General features: G+C 44.5%; 1 protein-coding gene across 2 annotated transcripts in view; it reads right to left on the reverse strand.

Moving 5' to 3' along the window:
- The window catches only part of LOC141114481 (lysosomal alpha-glucosidase-like), a 321,841-nt gene that overhangs the window by 180,364 nt on the left and 121,513 nt on the right, over nucleotides 1-19,964 (reverse strand). For both annotated transcript variants that reach the window (XM_073608186.1, XM_073608187.1), the window contains 2 exons: nucleotides 8,066-8,486; nucleotides 45-190 (listed from right to left, as the gene is read on the reverse strand). In XM_073608186.1, coding sequence (XP_073464287.1) covers nucleotides 45-190; nucleotides 8,066-8,425 — 506 coding nt within the window. In that variant the 5' untranslated portion in view covers nucleotides 8,426-8,486. The remainder of the gene's footprint in view (nucleotides 1-44; nucleotides 191-8,065; nucleotides 8,487-19,964) is intronic.

A 19,964-nucleotide genomic window follows, 5' to 3' on the forward strand; every position in this document is an offset into this window, starting at 1 on the left:
GATTGTAAATTTACTAGAGTTTCATTCTCACATTCATTACTCACAGAACATTTCCATTGCACTTCCTGCTAACTTTGAAGCCAAAGGATTCATTATTGAACTGGACATCATACTCGACAGCATCTGCTTTTTGGTTGACCTTTGGTGTCTCTATAGGAACTTCATATCTCTTTTGAGTGGCGTCTTTTATCTGTATGTGTCGGAAGAAACAAAATAGGCAAGTTGTAAAGATGAAAAACAATAGTGCAAATGCTGCTGTGCTATCTTTGTTAGGCCTCATGCACAATGAGCATTTAGCCCCTGTGCATGAAATCCTGATGTTGAGGTGCGGGTGGAAGGCACGGGTGCACTCTCCAGCCCTGCTGCCAGCAGTCTGTAAAAGTCTATGAGAGGCTGACAGCTGCTGTGGCTGGATGGTGCACCTAGTGTACTGACCTTTAGGTTAGTATGCGCTCAGGGATTAATGCCTGGAATGCAGACTGCTTGTGTCCTGGGCATTCATCCCTGGGCACATACGGCCCTAAATGTAAGTACCATTAGATGCACTGCCAGGTGTTGCTGCCCACATACAATACAATGTGAGCACTAAACAAATGTCCAAGGTAATTTAATAAAATCATTGATTTACAGCAGAACCGTGTCTTGGCCAAGCACACTCTCCATTCATCAGGGCTTAATAATTCAGACTCAGACTGAATAATAATTCAGACTGTACTTAAATGGATCATATTCTGAATAAAACTGCATTGTGATTTACTGTTTGGAATTTTTCAGGAGGGCAGGTTATGCCAGTGTTAGTGAATGCAGCATATAAAAGTCTATGAGAGGCTGACAGCTGCTGGGGCTGGATGGCGCACCTAGTGGTACATACAGTATCTCACAAAAGTGAGTACACCCCTCACATTTTTGTAAATATTTTATTATATCTTTTCATGTGACAACACTGAAGAAGTGACACTTTGCTGTAAAGTAGTGAGTGTACAGCTTGTATAACAGTGTAAATTTGCTGTCCCCTCAAAATAACTCAACACACAGCCTTGGTTTCATCCTTGTCTTTTCTTCTCCCCCCCCCCCCCCCCCGTTTTCTCCTTCTTCTCTCTCTTCTTTTGTTTCTTCTCCTTTTCTTTTCTGTTCTCCCCTTGTCACTCAGTACCCAGTGTGGATATAGTCTATTTTATGTCCCTACATATATGACAATGTAAGGGATCTTGCATCTGAATATATATGTTTGCTTCTAGGGATTGGCTTTATGTTCGGGTCGAACATGAGTTCGACTCGAACATTGGCTGTTCACCCGTTCGCCGAATAGCGAACAATTTGGGGTGTTTGCGGCAAATTCGAAAGCCGTGGAACACCCTTTAAAAGTCTATGGAAGAAATCAAAAGTGCTAATTTTAAAGGTTAACATGCAAGTTATTGTCATAAAAAGTGTTTGGGGACCTGGGTCCTGCCCCAGGGGACATGTATCAATGCAAAAAAAAGTTTTCAAAACGGACGTTTTTTCGGGAGCAGTGGCGCATGTTTCCCATTTTAGAACAGTCTGACAGCAAAATTACATTTCTAAAGGAAAAAAAGTAATTTAAAAGTACTTGCGGCTATATGAATTGTCGTTCCGGCAATACACATAAAAGTTAATTGATAAAAACGCCATGGGATTCCCCCACAGGGGAACCCCGAACCAAAATTAAAAAAAAAAAATGCATGGGGGTCCCCCCAAATTCCATACCAGACCTGAAGGGTCTGGTATGGTTATTAAGGGGAACCCCGCGCCAATTTTTTTTAGAAAAATGGCATGGGGGTCCCCTTCAAAATCCATATCAGACCCTTCAGTTCTGGCATGGAACCCCGCGCCAAAATAAAAAAAAATGGCGTGGGGCCCCCCAAAAATCCATACCAGACCCTTATCCGAGCACACAACCTGGCAGGCCGCAGGAAAAGAGGGGGGGATGAGAGATTGTTGATGGAGAGAAGGGCCTCGTCCCCACAATCCTTGCCCGGTGGTTGTGGGGGTCTGCGGGCGGGGGGCCAACCGGTAACTCCGCCCCCCTCTGATGCACGGGGACTTCCCTATGGCTTTCCCTGTGTTGTCAGAGGGGGGGCGGGGTCACCCGTTTACGTAAACGGGGGACCCCGCCTTCCGTTATATAAGAGCTTATATAAAAGCTTAAAGGAATATCACACTTTTACTGTTTCACTTTAAGCATTATTAAAATAAATCACTGCTCCCGAAAAAAAGGATGTTTTTAAAACTTTTTTTTGCATTGATACATGTCCCCTGGGGCAGGACCCAGGTCCCCAAACACTTTTTAAGACAATACCATGCATATAAGCCTTTAAAATTAGCACTTTTGATTTTTCATGTTCGTGTCCCATAGACTTTAACGGTGTTCGTGTGTTCGAACAAAGTTTTTGCCTGTTCACATGTTCTGGTGCGAACTGAACAAGGGGTGGGGGGGGTGTTCGGCCCATCCCTATTTGCTTCTATAGATAATCATTGGTTTAATACTATCCTGCCTTGGATATGATCTGATGCCCACCAGACTGTTACGGTGACTCTGACATCACTGTTCAATGACTGGATGAGGGTCCTTTCACTCTTTTTTGATGCTGCAGTCGAGTTAATGTCATAGAATTTGGTGAGCACTTATATTATTGTTAACAAATTCTGTGTATATATATATATATATATATATATATATATATATATATATATATATATATATATATATAGCACAGGGCATAGCGCAGTGCCCATGACCAAGAAACAATTTAGTGAAAAATAGGTTACAGGGCAATTCATTTCTAGAGAAAGCAGGCAAAAGGATTTTATTGTTGTGTGTGTCCCCAATGAGATTTCACCTTATTTTGTGTACTGTAGACAGCACAGCAGAATCACTTAAAGCCAGATAAAGATAATTACAACTATCAAATGCTGGCTAAACAGGGACTGGTTTTCTGACAGACACTAGCAGGAGTTGAGTGGGGAAACTGCTGGCATAGTAATGCACCCTTGGAGTCACATATATTTATTGCTGTAAACCTGCTGGGAGAAAAGTACTTGCAGCATAGCTAAATCCGAAAACAAAAAAGTAATGTATTTCAAATGACCAGTTCTTATATATTGTGGCTGCTGCATTCATTTCCTTTTGGAGGATTGTTTTCCTTTTTCACCTGGTGATTCTGCCAATAACAAACTTTCTGTCCAAGGGTGACAACACTCACTCACTGGGCTGTATTTATTGAAGAGCACTGTTGTCACCATGGGCTGATCTCCTGGATTGGACAACAAACTCCCCTCATTTCTATTACATTGCATTGTAGCTCAGAGAAGATAGCCAAGAAAACTGACAACATTCTTTGAGATTTCAGTTCAGTGCAAAGGAGGTTACAAGGACACAAGATTTCTGACAGGACCAACAGGTATTTTCTGTACTTGCAAAAAAATGTTCTTAGCTTGAAAAATGTATCCAATGCAGCCACAACATCTGAGGGCTGGTAGGCTGCAGTAATCAAAATGATTGTTTGGGGTGTAGCAGGGTGCCTGTAAAACGGGTTAAAATTTACAGGAAAAGTGATTGATGGGGATATATGTTCCTCCACGGGGTCTTAGATTTGCAATCTAAGATAATTCCAGCAAAGACTTCAGGGTAAAGAAGGATAGTTCTTTACCCTGTATTGGTAAAGTCCATTTCGGGGCTGGTTTTATTGGGAGTCTGATAGAGATCAGGATGGGACAGACTCCCAAGTCCGGGGACTGCAGTTTAAGGTTTTCTTTTCAGGCCTTGATTAAGGCAGCTGGTCCTAGCTCTCAGGGAGTGAGAGTGTGTCTCCATGTGAGGAGACATCTAGGAGCATGGCTGCTCATCCCTGATGTTGGATATAAAGGATTTGCGTTTGAAAGGACACTTACTACAAGGCCAAGGACTGGTCAGTCTATGGACACAGTAAGGCTAGGTAGAGGCGCAGAAGTATATTGTTGTTGGATTGATGGCAAGATGGTTTTCTTCTGTTTGGGAATATCATGTGGAATAAATGTGATGTTTTCCTAAAGAAACAGTGAGTTTGTCCCTGCATTGAGTCTAATCCCCCACAGGGAGTTTAGATATTCTTTGAGGAGATTAAATAAACAGGTGCACTCAAAATCTGGTGCAGCTCTGCATGGTAGCCAATCAGCTTCTAACTTCAGCTTTCTCAATTAAGCTTTGACAATAAAACTTGGAAGCTTGGAAGCTGATTGGTTTCTATGCAGAGCAGCACCAGATTTTAGTAACCCCCCCCCCCCTTTAAGTCAGATCAATGTTAAATCTATATAACATTTTGGAAAATTCTTCCTTAACGGTGGATTAAGGACATGATTCACGGGGACCTGCCAATGGTAGTGTTTGAAGGGTGGACAGAGCCCTTGTGTATGTGGTGACTGATATAAGGCAGCTTTCACAGTGCAGCACATGTATTTTTACATTTCAGCACTTATAAAATTAACTATGAACTTTTTAAATGCATTGTAAGTAGCGCAAAAAGCCATAAATAGCTGGTTGTTAAGGATGTCATCGGAGCCAGTTCCTTAGTAACTACCTATGAGGGGAGGTGGTGGGAGAAAACCAGATATGAGGGGAGGAGGTGGGGGAAGACCAGATATGAGGGGAGGAGGCAGGGAAGACCAGCTCTGAGGGGGAGGGGGCAGGGAAAACCAGATATGAGGTGAGGAGGTGGTGGAAGACCAGATATGAGGGGAGGAGGCAGGGGAAGGCAGGATATGAGGGGAGGAGGCGGGGAAGGCAGGATATGAGGGGAGGAGGCGAGGGAAGACCAGATATGAGGGGAGGAGGCGGGGGAAGACCGGATATATGAGGGGAGGAGGTGAGGGAAAAACAGATATGATGGGAGGAGGCAGGGGAAGACCGGATATATGAGGGGAGGAGGTGGGGGAAGACCAGATATGAGGGGAGGAGGCGGGGGAAGACCAGATATATGAGGGGAGGAGGTGGGGGAAGACCAGATATGAGGGGAGGAGGCGGGGGAAGACCGGATATATGAGGGGAGGAGGTGGAGGAAGAACAGATATGAGGGGAGGAGGCAGGGGAAGACCAGATATATGAGGGGAGGAGGTGGGGGAAGACCAGATATGAGGAGAGGAGGCGGGGGAAGACCGGATATATGAGGGGAGGAGGTGGGGGAAGAACAGATATGAGGGGAGGAGGCAGGGGAAGACCAGATATATGAGAGGAGTAGGTGGGGGAAGACCAGATATAAGGGGAGGAGGCAGGGGAATACCAGATATGAGGGGAGGAGGTGGGGAAGACCAGATATGAGGGGAGGAGGTGGGGGAAGACCGGAGATATATGAGGGGAGGAGGTGGAGGAAGGTCAGATATGGAGGGAGGAGGCGGAGGAATACCAGGTACCAGGTATGAGGGAAGGAGGGGGGGGGAGAACAGATATGAGGGGAGGAGGCGGGGGAAGACCAGATCTGAGGGGAGGAGGAGGGGGAAGACCAGATATGAGGGGAGGTGGTGGGGGAAGGCCGGATATGAGGGGAGGAGGTGGGGAAGACCAGATCTGAGGGGAGGTGGCGGGGGAAGACCAGATATGAGGGGAGGTGGTGGGGGAAGGCCAGATATGAGGGGAGGAGGCGGGGGAAGACCAGATCTGAAGGGAGGAGGCAGTTGGAAGACCAAATATGAGGGGAAGAGGGGGGAGGCCTGATATGAGGGGAGGTGGCGGGGGAAGACCAGATATTAGGGGAGGAGGGGGGGAAGGCCGGATATGAGGGGAGGAGGTGGGGGAAGACCAGATCTGAGGGGAGGAGGCAGGGGAAGGCCAGACTGAGCTACTAGTGAGCACCAGGGGAACAGAAGGCTGTTTACATTTCTGCTGATTGTTGAGGAAACCGGCATTTGATGACACTCCATAACAAACAGCAAAAACGCACCTGGGTGCAGTTTTGGTGCATTTTTGTTGTGGTTCCCATTGATTTCAATGAGAGTTGCAGCATGCAGGACCTTTCAAACCGCAGTGCAAATGCAGAGCAGCAATGTGAAAAGTCTTCAAAGGCAAATATGTTTTGATGTGCATTTGTCCCGCTGGAAAAGTGCATTCCAGCATGGCAAAAGTGCATCAATGGGAAAAGGGTTTAAGAATGATGATTTTAGGGTCTTATGCCCCGTACACACGGTCGGACTTTGTTTGGACATTCCGACAACAAAATCCTAGGATTTTTTCCGACGGATGTTGGCTCAAACTTGTCTTGCATACACACGGTCACACAAAGTTGTCGGAAAATCCGATCGTTCTGAACGCGGTGACGTAAAACACGTACGTCGGGACTATAAACAGGGCAGTGGCCAATAGCTTTCATCTCTTTATTTATTCTGAGCATGCGTGGCACTTTGTGCGTCGGATTTGTGTAGACACGATCGGAATTTCCGACAATTTTGTTGTCGGAAAATTTTATATCCTGCTCTCAAACTTTGTGTGTCAGAAAATCCGATGGAAAATGTGTGATGGAGCCCACACATGGTCGGAAATTCCGACAACAAGGTCCTATCACACATTTTCCGTCGGAAAATCTGACCGTGTGTACGGGGCATTAGGGTTGTATGAAGATCCTTTCCTTTGTCCCTTGTACAACACCATCAGCATTTCTTCATATCCCTTTCAGTTAATATTATTATTATACAGAATTTATATAGTGCAAACAGTTTACATAGCACTAGTTAGCATTTGTTTTTTGTGTTTATGACTTATTTGCAAATAAAGAAAAAACATACCTGTAAATAAACAAAACAACTTTACCTGTAAGTAAATCAAATTCTTTTTTTAAAGATCCAATTTCCTTCATTAAACTCAGGGCACCCCATACAAAGCACAGTTTATACATCCCAACTTCAAGACAGACGCACAAAAATCCTGAGCTGTGATTCATATCCTTGCTTCATTAGTAAGTGTGTCACTGAGGCAGAACATGCATTTGCAAGTCAGGTGTACCAACACCAAGTTTACAGATCAGGGTTGTTCCAGTTCAGGGACTCACCAAATAGTGAAGAAAAGATAAGGATGACGGACCGGAAGTGTACTGCTCCAAAAAGAAAAGTCAACCATAGCACCCGTCAACCAAGGTGCCCATATTTTTCTTTTAACAGGGTACCTTTGGGCCACACTCTTACGGGCACCTAGATGTGGCTAGTTAGTTGCGTTTCTGTGCAATGGCTGCCTACAAACTGGCCGATTAGCTAAGGTCTGCCTGTGTGCGACCAAAACTCAGAAACGCTGATCATGGACGCACTCTGGCTGCATCCAGGGTCGGTCAGAGGCTCCATTCTCATGGAACTGCTATTGATTCATCTTGTCCCAGCCTCTGCTATTCGGCCATCTGAATGTAGCCTTAGGAACAAGTGAGAAATAGCAGCTACCATATTTACGATTTTGCAAGTTCCATTTAAGCCTCTAAACAGTACTCAAAATTATCTGTGATAAGTATAACCCAAGTATAACTGTAACCTAATTTTTGTCTCTACAACAGGTTATCATGGTAGACAATGAGGTGGCTGGTTAGGAATTGCGTTGTATATTTTTCATGGGTTTCTGATCCAATGACTATCTAAGAAGGATGTGGATCCCTTGGATCACCATATTGGGTGAGCTAAACGTGTGATTAGAGATGAAAAATTGCTTGTCTAGGAATAAAAAAGCATTAAAACGATCATGGATATACTACTGTATAAAAGCTCTACCATTGTCACCTTACTTAGATTCATGCACTGTGAAAATAAACAAATGCACAGAATATTGTATAAGCCCTAGTTCACGCCTATGCATTTTTTTAGTGCGTTTTCACTTTTGCAGAAACGCACTACAGTCCATGTAACATGGTTTCCTATGGATGTAGTTCACATCTGTGCATTTTATGGGAAGGGCCAGGGATTTCTTTTCTGGTTTTTGGTTCCATAGACTTCAATGGATCAAAAACTTGTTTTGAAACACGCAAAATGCACCTGGAATATACAAACTGCAGCCTGCATAGGTGTGAATCGGACCTTAGTAAGCAAAGGCATTTGCTGTACTTACAATAATTCGCAATCTGTGCTGTGTCTCAAATAAAACGTCCATGTGCAGCTTCATCACATCATTAGGCATGAATGTATGCTTGGTGCGGACGAGGGTGCCAATGTATCCACGTTTTGTTTCTGTGAAGTCAGTCATCTTGTAATTTGGATAATCCGCTGGGAAAAAGCATGCAGGTGGACCAGCACCCAAACTACTATCTACTGGAATATAACAGCACCCACGAGCTTCACATTCTTCCTTGTTTAGGACCTTTTCTGGTGCACAATCAAAGCGATTGCTGGGAGCTGCAGAACACTTTGAAGCATTTTCTCCTCTACATACTGTCCAAATCATTAAAAATATACAAAGTGTCCATGCCATCTTCTCTGTAAGCAAGTGTTCTGCTCCTCTAGCCTAAACACTAAGCCACATTCGATTGTCACTGCAAGAAACAGATGGGTACAGGTAAGTATATGTGGAAAGCCTGCATGCAAATAGCTGTAGCATATATTTAACAAGTACAGGTCATGGTTTATGCAACAATCTGAATATTCACCTGATTATAATTGCATAATTCATAATGCTGGGAGTGAATAACAGATTCAAACAAAACAGTCCTAAATTTTGAATGGAGATGTAACCTCCAGTACCTACCATCTTGCTGCAGATGATCAAATATGCCTGTTTTTCCTAATGCACATATAAGTTGCCAATTGGCTTTTTAAGTTTTACTTAATACTGCACTTAGTTGCAGCCCCCTTGTATTCCTTTCTATACAGAGCCTGGTTATTTGGCATTGCTATGCGCTCATGAGATGGCAGACAATGTGTTACTTCAGGCAGTTGAGAAGACAGCATTTATCCCACTTGAGATGACCTCTTTCCCCTCTAATGCTCAAGCTGAAGTGTTGGATTAAGAACGTCTATAATAATTAATAACTAGATATTAGGATAGTTGTATAAGCTCATTTGAAGCCTGTTCTCCACCAAGGAAACCACACGGTTCAGTTGCTCCAATCAATACCTATCAAGTAAAAGGCACAAGTCATTACACTAAACAATACAAAAATTCCCTGGCAATCAGTCCAGTTATTTAGCCCTGAAAAAAACTATTTAAACCACTTTTAATATTTAGATGAAAAAATACAGGAGTTTATTGCATATTGTACATTGGTAAAAATATGTAAAGCCACATTGCCACCCCAAAGCACCTCTGCAAAATGTGGTTCATAACTTATATGAGCACTCAACTGGTTTTGGTTTTACAGTATTCAGTAAATAGTTGAAAAAGTCACCGGAGGCATAACTCCCAACTGTCCCTGATTTTGAGGGACTGTCCCTGATTTGGAGCAATGTCCCTCTGTCCCTCATTCCTCCTCATTTGTCCCTCATTTTGGTCCTCTCTATATACTTGTATATAAAATGCACTTTTTATCTTTCAAAAGGTGTTTCTAGGTGCTTTCATCCAATTTCTAAATTGCTGCATTTCTACATTTTAAAAGCCAATATAAAGGAACAGTAGTGGTAAAAAAAAGCACTTTTAATTAATTAATTAATTAATCTTTTTTGGGGGGGTTATTTATCCTTTAAGGGGGTGTGGAAGGGGGCATGTCCTATGTCTACATACATTTGCTAGTAGGTGTCCCTCATTCCCATCTCAAAATGTTGGGAGGTATGCTGGAGGTCTTCAGTTGGTAAACAATTACTGGTACTAAAACCAAACAGAAGTACAGTATGGTGCCAGACTTAGCCCATAATGACGTTCTAGGGCAGTGGTTTTCAACCTCTCTAGTGCCATGACCCCTTGATAAAATTTTCCAAGTTGTGGAGACCCATAAGACCCCTTTCACACTGGGGCTCTTTGCAGGCGCTAGCGGCCGAATACCGCCACTAAAATCACGGTAAAGCGGCACTAAAAATAGCGCCGTTTTAGCGCCGGTGCCCTCACCACCCCAGTGTGAAAGGGGCCTAACAGTAAAATTATTTTCGTGGCATGGGTTGTCAGCACTCAAGGCAAGACAAGTAATTTGCGCCCCTAACCCACGGACATTTAGCGTTCCCTTCCACTCGTACAGTATTAAAACCCCTTATGGAACATTTTAGGATGTATCACTCTTTCTCTTTTTCTTTCCCTTTTATCTCTCTCAATCCTAATTTCTTGTTTTTTCTTACCATCCCTCTCTCTAGCTATCTTTCTTGTTCTTTCTCTTATTCTTTCTCTCCCTTTTTCTTTGTTCCTCCTCCTCTTTTCCTCTCCCTTCCATGTATTCTCTATTTTTATTCCTTCTCTTACTCCTTGGTCGGGGGGGAATGGAATGAGTGGCAGTGCTGGCGGGGAGTTGGGATGAGTGGCAGTGCTGGGGGGAGTTCTGATCAGCCAAATTAGTTGCTCTTGATAAGGGTCATCTGCTGATCTGAGAACTGTAGTGAGGACTTTTAATGGCAACTATAATCACAGGTAGTGTTACTCACTGTGTCTCCAGTTTCACTGTGTCTCCGAATTTGTGGTGTCTTGTAGCAGTGACACCTATGCCGAAATCAGGAGATAGGATCTCCCCCAGCCCCTCTCACTTCACATTCCTCACCAGTCAGATGACCTCTAGTCTCTGCCCCCCCAGCCATGCCGTAAACTGAATGGGTGGCTACAAAGAGGCTGAGTGGGCAGCCGTGGGTTCTAGGTACAGCCCAGCTGGGCGGCCAAAGGTTCCAGGGACAGCCCTGCTGGGCAGCCACAAAAATAGGTGAGGTAGAGCAGTGCGGGCTTCAGGAACAGCCCAGAATTCGGTAACCCCTGGCAAATCATCAATCGACCCCCGAGGGGGTCCCGATCCCCAGGTTGAGAACCACTGTTCTGGGGGCATAACTGAGGGCCGAGGAAACTGAGCTTGCATTACTGATTCTAAATCTGAGGTTTAAAGATTTTGTAGGGCATTGGTTTGCAAAAATTATTGGCATCAAACTCATCAAAGATCTTAGTACTACAATTAAATCCCCAAATGGCCCATTAGCAATTACACGTGGGAAACCCAGCGAGGGTTCCCGGTGATTAGTTGTGGGTGGCAGCCCCATTGAAAGCTTAGCTATTCGTGGTTACTTGCATGTAATCGTTCATTGAGAAATTACCTACAAATAATCAGCCATTGATGCAGATGATTTGCATCCAGGGATGACCATTCACAAGTAATCACTCTATGAGTGATTGTCAGCCTCCCACTGCTTTCAATCAATGTGAATCTAATTCTCTGGAAGTTCTGCTGGGCTCTCCCACATGTAATCACTAACTGCCACATTTGCAAGTGTGAATGGGGCTTAATTGAAACAAACCTTCAGATGAAGGTGATTCTATTGGATAGAATATAAGTACTTCCAGGATTATCTATCCTTATTTGCATCCACTCTGCCCTGAGATGGACCTTGGGATCTATACTCCAACAAACATAACATTGGGGAAGCAGGAAACTACCCTTGTTTCCTTTCCCACCTAACCCTTCCTATTATTTCCTTCCCCTAACCCTTTCTTCTTTCTCTTCTCTCTTCCAACCTCTTCAGGAAATATATCATAGCTCTACCCCTGGAAGGGCAGCTGGATTTTGTCCTCTATAGGCTCTGGGATGTAGTACTTGAAGCTACTCACTCAGTCCCTTTAAGATTAGGAATGAGCTTCGCGTTCGAGTCGAACCCATGTTTGACTCGAACATCGACTGTTCGATCGTTCGCCGAATTGCGAACGTTATGGGCCGTTCGCTCCAAATTCGTGTGGCGCGTCACGGCCCATAATTCACTGCGGCATAGCAGTGCATTGCTGGCTGATGATTGGCCAAGCATGCATTATGACCCGCATGCTTGGCCAATCACAGCGCCGTCGGTAGAGAGAGCTGTAATTGGCCAAAGCCAGGGTGGCTTTGGCCAATTATGGCTCAGGGGGTTTAGAACACGCCCCACACTATATAAGGCCGCCTGCACGGCGGCCCTGTGTAGTGTGTTCCGGCGTGCTGAGAGATGGAGAGAGAGACAGTGTCATTTCATTTGAGTTAGCTAGATTAGGCAGGACAGTCAGTGAGTTAGCTGCACTTACATTGTATTGTGTGTATATATATGCATCCCAGGTGTTGCATATATATATATATATATACACTGTATTCAGTTTAGCTAGATCCGTTCCTGTTATCTTCCTACTGACAGGCAGGCTTGTCTTGTTACAGTATTTACAGCTACCTGAGGAAAATTGCTGGTGTTCTTTTGATCCTATTAGTACCACAGTCAGGCAGCTAGACTATTTACAGTTAGTGTAGTGCGTCCTCCTCACAGTGTTCAGTTAAAGCTACAAGTTAGTTTAGTTTGACCTCTGCACAGTGTTCAGCTAAAACTACAAGTTAGTGTAGTGCACAGTGTTCAGCTAAAGCTACAAGTTAGGGTAGTGCGTTCTCCTCACAGTGTTTAGCTAAAGCTACAAGTTAGTTTAGTGTGACCTCTGCACAGTGTTCAGCTAAAGCTACAAGTTAGTGTAGTGAGACCTCTGCACAGTGTTTAGCTAAAGCTACAAGTTAGTGTAGTGCGTCCTCCTCACAGTGTTCAGCTAAAACTACAAGTTAGTGTAGTGCGACCTCTGCACAGTGTTCAGCTAAAGCTACAAGTTAGTGTAGTGCGTTCTCCTCACAGTGTTCATGTCAGAGAGGATCCCAGAGCAGGGTTAATGTCGGCCACTCTGGTGTGCACCGCTTCGCGCTGGCCCGCGCACGGTGTTTGGCGCCAATCGCCCTATTTAGTGTGCTGGTGCACCTTGCTCGTGTGCTGTCTGATCTGCAGCTCCCAGTTCCTGTACTTCCTGTTTGCCTGTCTGAAAGTTTGATCTCCCTGTGACCTGGTTTGTCTATTGGATCTTCCCCTACTATCCGCCTGCATCTGACCCCGGCTTGCCTTTGACTTTGAATCTGCCTGCTCCCTTGTACTGTGCTGACCGCCTGCTGCCAACCCTGCCTGTGACCTGGACTTTGAATCTGCCTGCTCCCTTGTACTGTGCTGACTGCCTGCTGCCAACTCTGCCTGTGACCGGACCTGCCTAATCTGCTCCTGCTCTGCACCAGTTAACTGTGCTCCAGCCTACCAAGTACCTCCAATCCGCTTGCACCAGGATCTTGGGCCTTATCTCCGCAAGTCACCCGCCAGGCTCTCATACCACTCTGCGCTCCCGTGCCTTCTATTTACACTACCAGGGGCCGGGAACCAGATATGTAAGGGAGTCCTTCCCCTGCTATATTGGGTTCATCAGTCAGGTACGTGAAAGTCTGACAGTTCAGTTAAAACTACAAGTTAGTGTAGTGAGACCTCTGCACAGTGTTCAGCTAAAGCTACAAGTTAGTGTAGTGCGTCCTCACAGTGTTCAGCTAAAGCTACAAGTTAGTTTAGTGTGACCTCTGCACAGTGTTCAGCTAAAGCTACAAGTTAGGGTAGTGCGTCCTTCTCACAGTGTTCAGCTAAAGCTACAAGTTGGTGTAGTGTGTCTTCCTCACAGTGTTCAGCGAAAACTACAAGTTAGTGTAGTGCGACCTCTGCACAGTGTTCAGCTAAAGCTACAAGTTAGTGTAGTGCGTCCTCCTCTAAAGCTACAAGTTAGGGTAGTGCGTCCTCCTCACAGTGTTCAGCTAAAGCTACAAGTTGGTGTAGTGTGTCCTCCTCACAGTGTTCAGCGAAAACTACAAGTTAGTGTAGTGCGACCTCTGCACAGTGTTCAGCTAAAGCTACAAATTAGTGTAGTGCGTCCTCCTCACAGTGTTCAGCTAAAACTACAAGTTAGTGTAGTGAGACCTCTGCACAGTGTTCAGCTAAAGCTACAAGTTAGTGTAGTGCGTCCTCCTCACAGTGTTCAGCTAAAGCTACAAGTTAGTTTAGTGTGACCTCTGCACAGTGTTCAGCTAAAGCTACAAGTTAGGGTAGTGCGTCCTCCTCACAGTGTTCAGCTAAAGCTACAAGTTGGTGTAGTGTGTCCTCCTCACAATGTTCAGCGAAAACTACAAGTTAGTGTAGTGCGACCTCTGCACAGTGTTCAGCTAAAGCTACAAGTTAGTGTAGTGCGTCCTCCTCACAGTGTTCAGCTAAACCTACAAGTTATTTTTTTGCAAGCTCTGCACAGTGTTCAGCTAAAGCTACCTGTAGAAGGTTGGTGGTGTTTTCCTGATCCTATCACTACCGTAGGCAGCTAAATAAGCTACAAGTTAGTGTAGTGCGAGCTCTGCACAGTGTTCACCTAAAGCTACCTGTAGAAGGTTGGTGGTGTTTTCCTGATCCTATTACTAGCGCAGGCAGCTAAATAAGCTACAAGTTAGTGTAGTGCGAGCTCTGCACAGTGTTCACCTAAAGCTACCTGTAGAAGGTTGGTGGTGTTTTCCTGATCCTATCACTACCGCAGGCAGCTAAATAAGCTACAAGTTATTTTTTGGTGAGCTCTGCACAGTGTTCACCTAAAGCTACCTGTAGAAGGTTGGTGGTGTTTTCCTGATCCTATCACTACCGCAGGCAGCTAAATAAGCTACAAGTTAGTGTAGTGCGAGCTCTGCACAGTGTTCACCTAAAGCTACCTGTAGAAGGTTGGTGGTGTTTTCCTGATCCTATTACTACCGCAGGTAGCTAAATAAGCTACAAGTTAGTGTAGTGCGAGCTCTGCACAGTGTTCACCTAAAGCTACCTGTAGAAGGTTGGTGGTGTTTTCCTGATCCTATCACTACCGCAGGCAGCTAAATAAGCTACAAGTTATTTTTTGGTGAGCTCTGCACAGTGTTCACCTAAAGCTACCTGTAGAAGGTTGGTGGTGTTTTCCTGATCCTATCACTACCGCAGGCAGCTAAATAAGCTACAAGTTAGTGTAGTGCGAGCTCTGCACAGTGTTCACCTAAAGCTACCTGTAGAAGGTTGGTGGTGTTTTCCTGATCCTATTACTACCGCAGGTAGCTAAATAAGCTACAAGTTAGTGTAGTGCGAGCTCTGCACAGTGTTCACCTAAAGCTACCTGTAGAAGGTTGGTGGTGTTTTCCTGATCCTATCACTACCGCAGGCAGCTAAATAAGCTACAAGTTAGTGTAGTGTGAGCTCTGCACAGTGTTCACCTAAAGCTACCTGTAGAAGGTTGGTGGTCTTTTCCTGATCCTATCACTACCGCAGGCAGCTAAATAAGCTACAAGTTATTTTTTGGTGAGCTCTGCACAGTGTTCACCTAAAGCTACCTGCAGAAGGTTGGTGGTGTTTTCCTGATCCTATTACTACCGAAGGCAGCTAAATAAGCTACAAGTTAGTGTAGTGCGAGCTCTGCACAGTGTTCACCTAAAGCTACCTGTAGAAAGTTGGTGGTGTTTTCCTGATCCTATTACTACCGCAGGCAGCTAAATAAGCTACAAGTTAGTGTAGTGCGAGCTCTGCACAGTGTTCACCTAAAGCTACCTGTAGAAGGTTGGTGGTGTTTTCCTGATCCTATCACTACCGCAGGCAGCTAAATAAGCTACAAGTTAGTGTAGTATGAGCTCTGCACAGTGTTCACCTAAAGCTACCTGTAGAAGGTTGGTGGTCTTTTCCTGATCCTATCACTACCGCAGGCAGCTAAATAAGCTACAAGTTTTTTTTTGGTGAGCTCTGCACAGTGTTCACCTAAAGCTACCTGCAGAAGGTTGGTGGTGTTTTCCTGATCCTATCACTACCGCAGGCAGTTAAATAAGCTATAAGTTAGTGTAGTGTGAGCTCTGCACAGTGTTCACCTAAAGCTACCTGTAGAAGGTTGGTGGTGTTTTCCTGATCCTATCACTACCGCAGGCAGTTAAATAAGCTACAAGTTAGTGTAGTGCGAGCTCTGCACAGTGTTCACTTAAAGCTACCTGTAGAAGGTTGATGGTGTTTTCCTGATCCTATTACTACCGCAGGCAGCTAAATAAGCTACAAGTTAGTGTAGTGCGAGCTCTGCACATTGTTTACCTAAAGCTACCTGTAGAAGGTTGGTGGTGTTTTCCTGATCCTATCACTACCGCAGGCAGTTAAACAAGCTACAAGTTAGTGTAGTGCGAGCTCTGCACAGTGTTCACCTAAAGCTACCTGTAGAAGGTTGGTGGTGTTTTCCCGATCCTATTACTACCGCAGGCAGCTAAATAAGCTACAAGTTAGTGTAGTGTGAGCTCTGCACAGTGTTCACCTAAAGCTACCTGTAGAAGGTTGGTGGTGTTTTCCTGATCCAATCACTACCGCAGGCAGCTAAATAAGCTCCAAGTTAGTGTAGTGCAAGCTCTGCACAGTGTTCACCTAAAGCTACCTGTAGAAGGTTGGTGGTGTTTTCCTGATCCTATTACTACCGCAGGCAGCTAAATAAGCTACAAGTTATTTTTTTGCGAGCTCTGCACAGTGTTCAGCTAAAGCTACCTGTAGAAGGTTGGTGGTGTTCTCATACTACAGGCAGGCAGTTGATTTTGCTAGCTGCAGTATCAGTACATATATATATATATATAGATATATATATATATATAGATATATATATATCTATATATATATATATCTATATATATATCCCAGCTTAGTGCAGCTACAGGCCATTATTATGTCTGGAAGGCCAACAAGGAGAGGCAGACAGTCACAAGCCAATAAAAGAGGGCAAGCAGGCTCTGTGTCTAGAGGCAACAGTGCTGGTCATGGAGACGGTGCATCCTCATCAGCACGTGGCCGTGGGACACGCTTGGCCTTTTTTTCGGCAGCTGGCTGTTGAGCCGCAACATGCGGAAGTCTTGGTCGAGTGGATGACAAAGCCGTCCTCATCCTCCTCATCCTCTCTCACCCATGCTCAGGGTACTTTGTCTGGCAAAGCAGCGGCCTCTTCCCTTGACAGAGGGGGGTGTTCAACAGGGGCATGTAATTACAATTCTTGATCTAATATTTCACAGCAGGGCCCTGTGAGGGCTTACAGTGTTGTGGCCACAACAACACCTAAGGTCCAAATTTCTGCTGAGTATATAGGGCAGGCCCCTACTTTCAAACATCAAACTTAGAAACGACTCCTACTTGGAAACGGAAGGAGACAACAGGAAGTGAGATGAAATCTACCCCTAGGAAGGGAAATTCTCTCCTGTAAGAGTTAATATGGGAAAAACGTTTCTCCTTTCCACTGATGCTTTATAGCCAATCTTTGTTTCACAAAAAAACCCAAATTTTCAAAAAACATTTGTCATTGGGACAAAAAATGAGGTGAAAACTTTTGAAGAGGAGCACAGACAGCAAAACAAATGTCACAGGGGTGATAAACCTTCCCTATGTTTTCCAAAAAGCTTAAAATAGATTTTTTGGCTGGAGCTAAACACGTTAAAAATGTACCAGTTCAAAATTACAAACAGATTCTACTTAACAACAAACCTACAGTCCCTGTCTTGTTTGCACCGCCTGTATACTGCTGTTCAGAGTATATAGGGCCTGGTGGCCCCACGCCTTTCCTTTTTTTAATTTAGGTGCGGGGTTCCCCTTAATATCCATACAAGACCCAAAGGGCCTGGTAATGGACTGGGGGGTACCCATGCTGTTTGTCTCACTGATTTTCATCCATATTGCCAGGGCCCGACATTACATTAAAGCCGCAAGCAGTTTTAAATGACTTTTTTTCCTTTAAAAATGACATTTTGCGCAGGGACTGTTCTAAGCACGGGAAACACGTGCCACTTTACAGGCATACTATAGACACCCCCCAGGTACGAATAGGGATATTTCACTTTTTTTTTTTTTTTAACTTTAAGCATCATTAAAATCACTGCTCCCAAAAAACGTCCGTTTTTAAAAGTTTTTTTTGATACATTGATACATGTCCCCTGGGGCAGGACCCGGGTCCCCAAACCCTTTTTAGGACAATACCATGCAAATTAGCCTTTAAAATGAGCACTTTTGATTTCGAACGTTCGAGTCCCATAGATGTCAATGGGGTTCTAACTTTCGTGCGAATTTTCGGTCCGTTCGCAGGTTCTGGTGCAAACTGAACCGGGGGGCTCATCCCTATTTAAGATGTAGCACCCTCCTAGGTAGGTGCTAGTATTGGATGTTAGTATTAGTTGTGGTTTTGATAGGTACATTTAATTGCCACTCTGTAGTCAGTGTGGCTGCTTTTAACCATTTCAGCCCCGGAAGATTTGCCCCCTTAATGACCAGGCTATTTTTTGCGATTCGGCACTGTGTCGATTTAACTGCCAATTGCGTGGGCCTGCGACTTTGTACAAAAACAAAATTGATGTCCTTTTTTCCCCACAAATAGAGCTTTCTTTTGGTGGTAATTGATTACCTCTGCCATTTTTATTTTTTGCGCTATAAACAAAAAAAGAGCGACAATTTTGAAAAAAAATATATATATTTTTGACTTTTGCTATAATATCCCCAAAAATATTTTTAAACAACAAATAGCCCCTACAAAATAGGGGCTATATTTATAGCAATTTTATTATGATTTTTTTTTCTTTTTTTACTAGTAATGGCAGTGATCTGCAATTTTTATCGGGACTGCGACATTGTGGGGGACAGATCGGACACTTTTGACACTTTTTTTGGGACCATTGACATTTAAACAGTGATCAGTGCTATATTACTGTATAAATTACATTGGCAGGGAAGGAGTTAACGGTAGGTGTTAACTGTGTGTCCTAGGGAGTGATTCTAACTGTGGGGGGATGGGACTGCCTGGGTGAGGAGACTGATCGTTGTTAATACTTAGTATGAACAACAGATTAGTCTCTTCTCCCTTGACAGCACGGAGATCTGTCTGTTTACATTGACAGATCTCCCTTCTGTCTCTGTGTGGAGTAATCGCGGGTGCCCGGCGGTCATTGCAACCGCCAGGCACGCGCATCGGTGCCGTTGGCGCATGTGCGTGCCCCCTAGTGGCCTGACAGCGAGATGACTAGCTACGACGATTCGCCCAGGGGATCCAACCTGCCGCAGTATAACTGTGGCGGCTGGTCGGGAAGTGGTTAAAAAGCATTTTCTGCTCACTGTATCCAGTGAAGCTTTAATATGCTAGTAAGGTTTTTTTAGTATGTTCAGCTGCTGCCAGTCAGGCCTATACCTTCCTCTGTATCAAGAAAATTTGAGACGTTTCAAGATAATAGGTGTGAAGCTTAGGCATGTGTAAAAATTTGTTTAGTTTTGTCTCAGATAGGTTAATTATGTTACTATTTTCATTTTATTAATTTGTTTTGGAATAAATTTAATTTTAATTCCTTTTTCACTAAATTTAGCTTTTGTTTATAAACTTTCTAACAAATTCCAAATTTTCAGAACTATTCATTAAGAATAGCTGGTTGTTAAGTGGCAAGCCTGGAAGCTGGCTGCCGGGTCCTTAACAACCGATGACAGCAATAGAGAGTTGTGAAAAAAAACTGCGTGGGGTCCCCCCCAATCCATACCAGGCCCTTTGGGTCTGATATGGATTTTAAGGGAAACCCCAGGCAAAAATTAAAAATAAAAATGGCGTAGGGTCCCCCCAAAATCCATATTAGACCCTTATCCAAGCATGCAGCCCGGAAGGTCAGGAAAGGGAGGGGCGAGCACATCTCCCTCCTGAACTGTACCGGGCCACATGCCCTCAACATAGGGGTAGGGTGCTTTGGGGCGGTAGGCCTCTTTTTTAGGGTCTGGCAGTGCAGGGGACGGCATGATATGGATCTACATCGGGGGGACATTGTTTTTAAATTTTTAACAAAGGAATTGTCAAAAACTCATGTACTGTATTCAATTTGTACACTCTTTTTGGTGAATGGGTAAGGGTACAATGTACCCCATGCTCATTCACATGGGGGGTGGGATCTGGGAGCCCCCTTGTTAAAGGGACTTCCAGATTCTGATAAGCCCCCCCCCTGCAGGCCCCCACCACCACAGCTCAGGGTTGCGGGGAAGAGGCCCTTGTCCCCATCAACATGGGGACA

This window comes from Aquarana catesbeiana, linkage group LG12, assembly GCF_042186555.1.
Source record: "Aquarana catesbeiana isolate 2022-GZ linkage group LG12, ASM4218655v1, whole genome shotgun sequence".
In the NCBI taxonomy this organism is placed as follows: domain Eukaryota; kingdom Metazoa; phylum Chordata; class Amphibia; order Anura; family Ranidae; genus Aquarana; species Aquarana catesbeiana.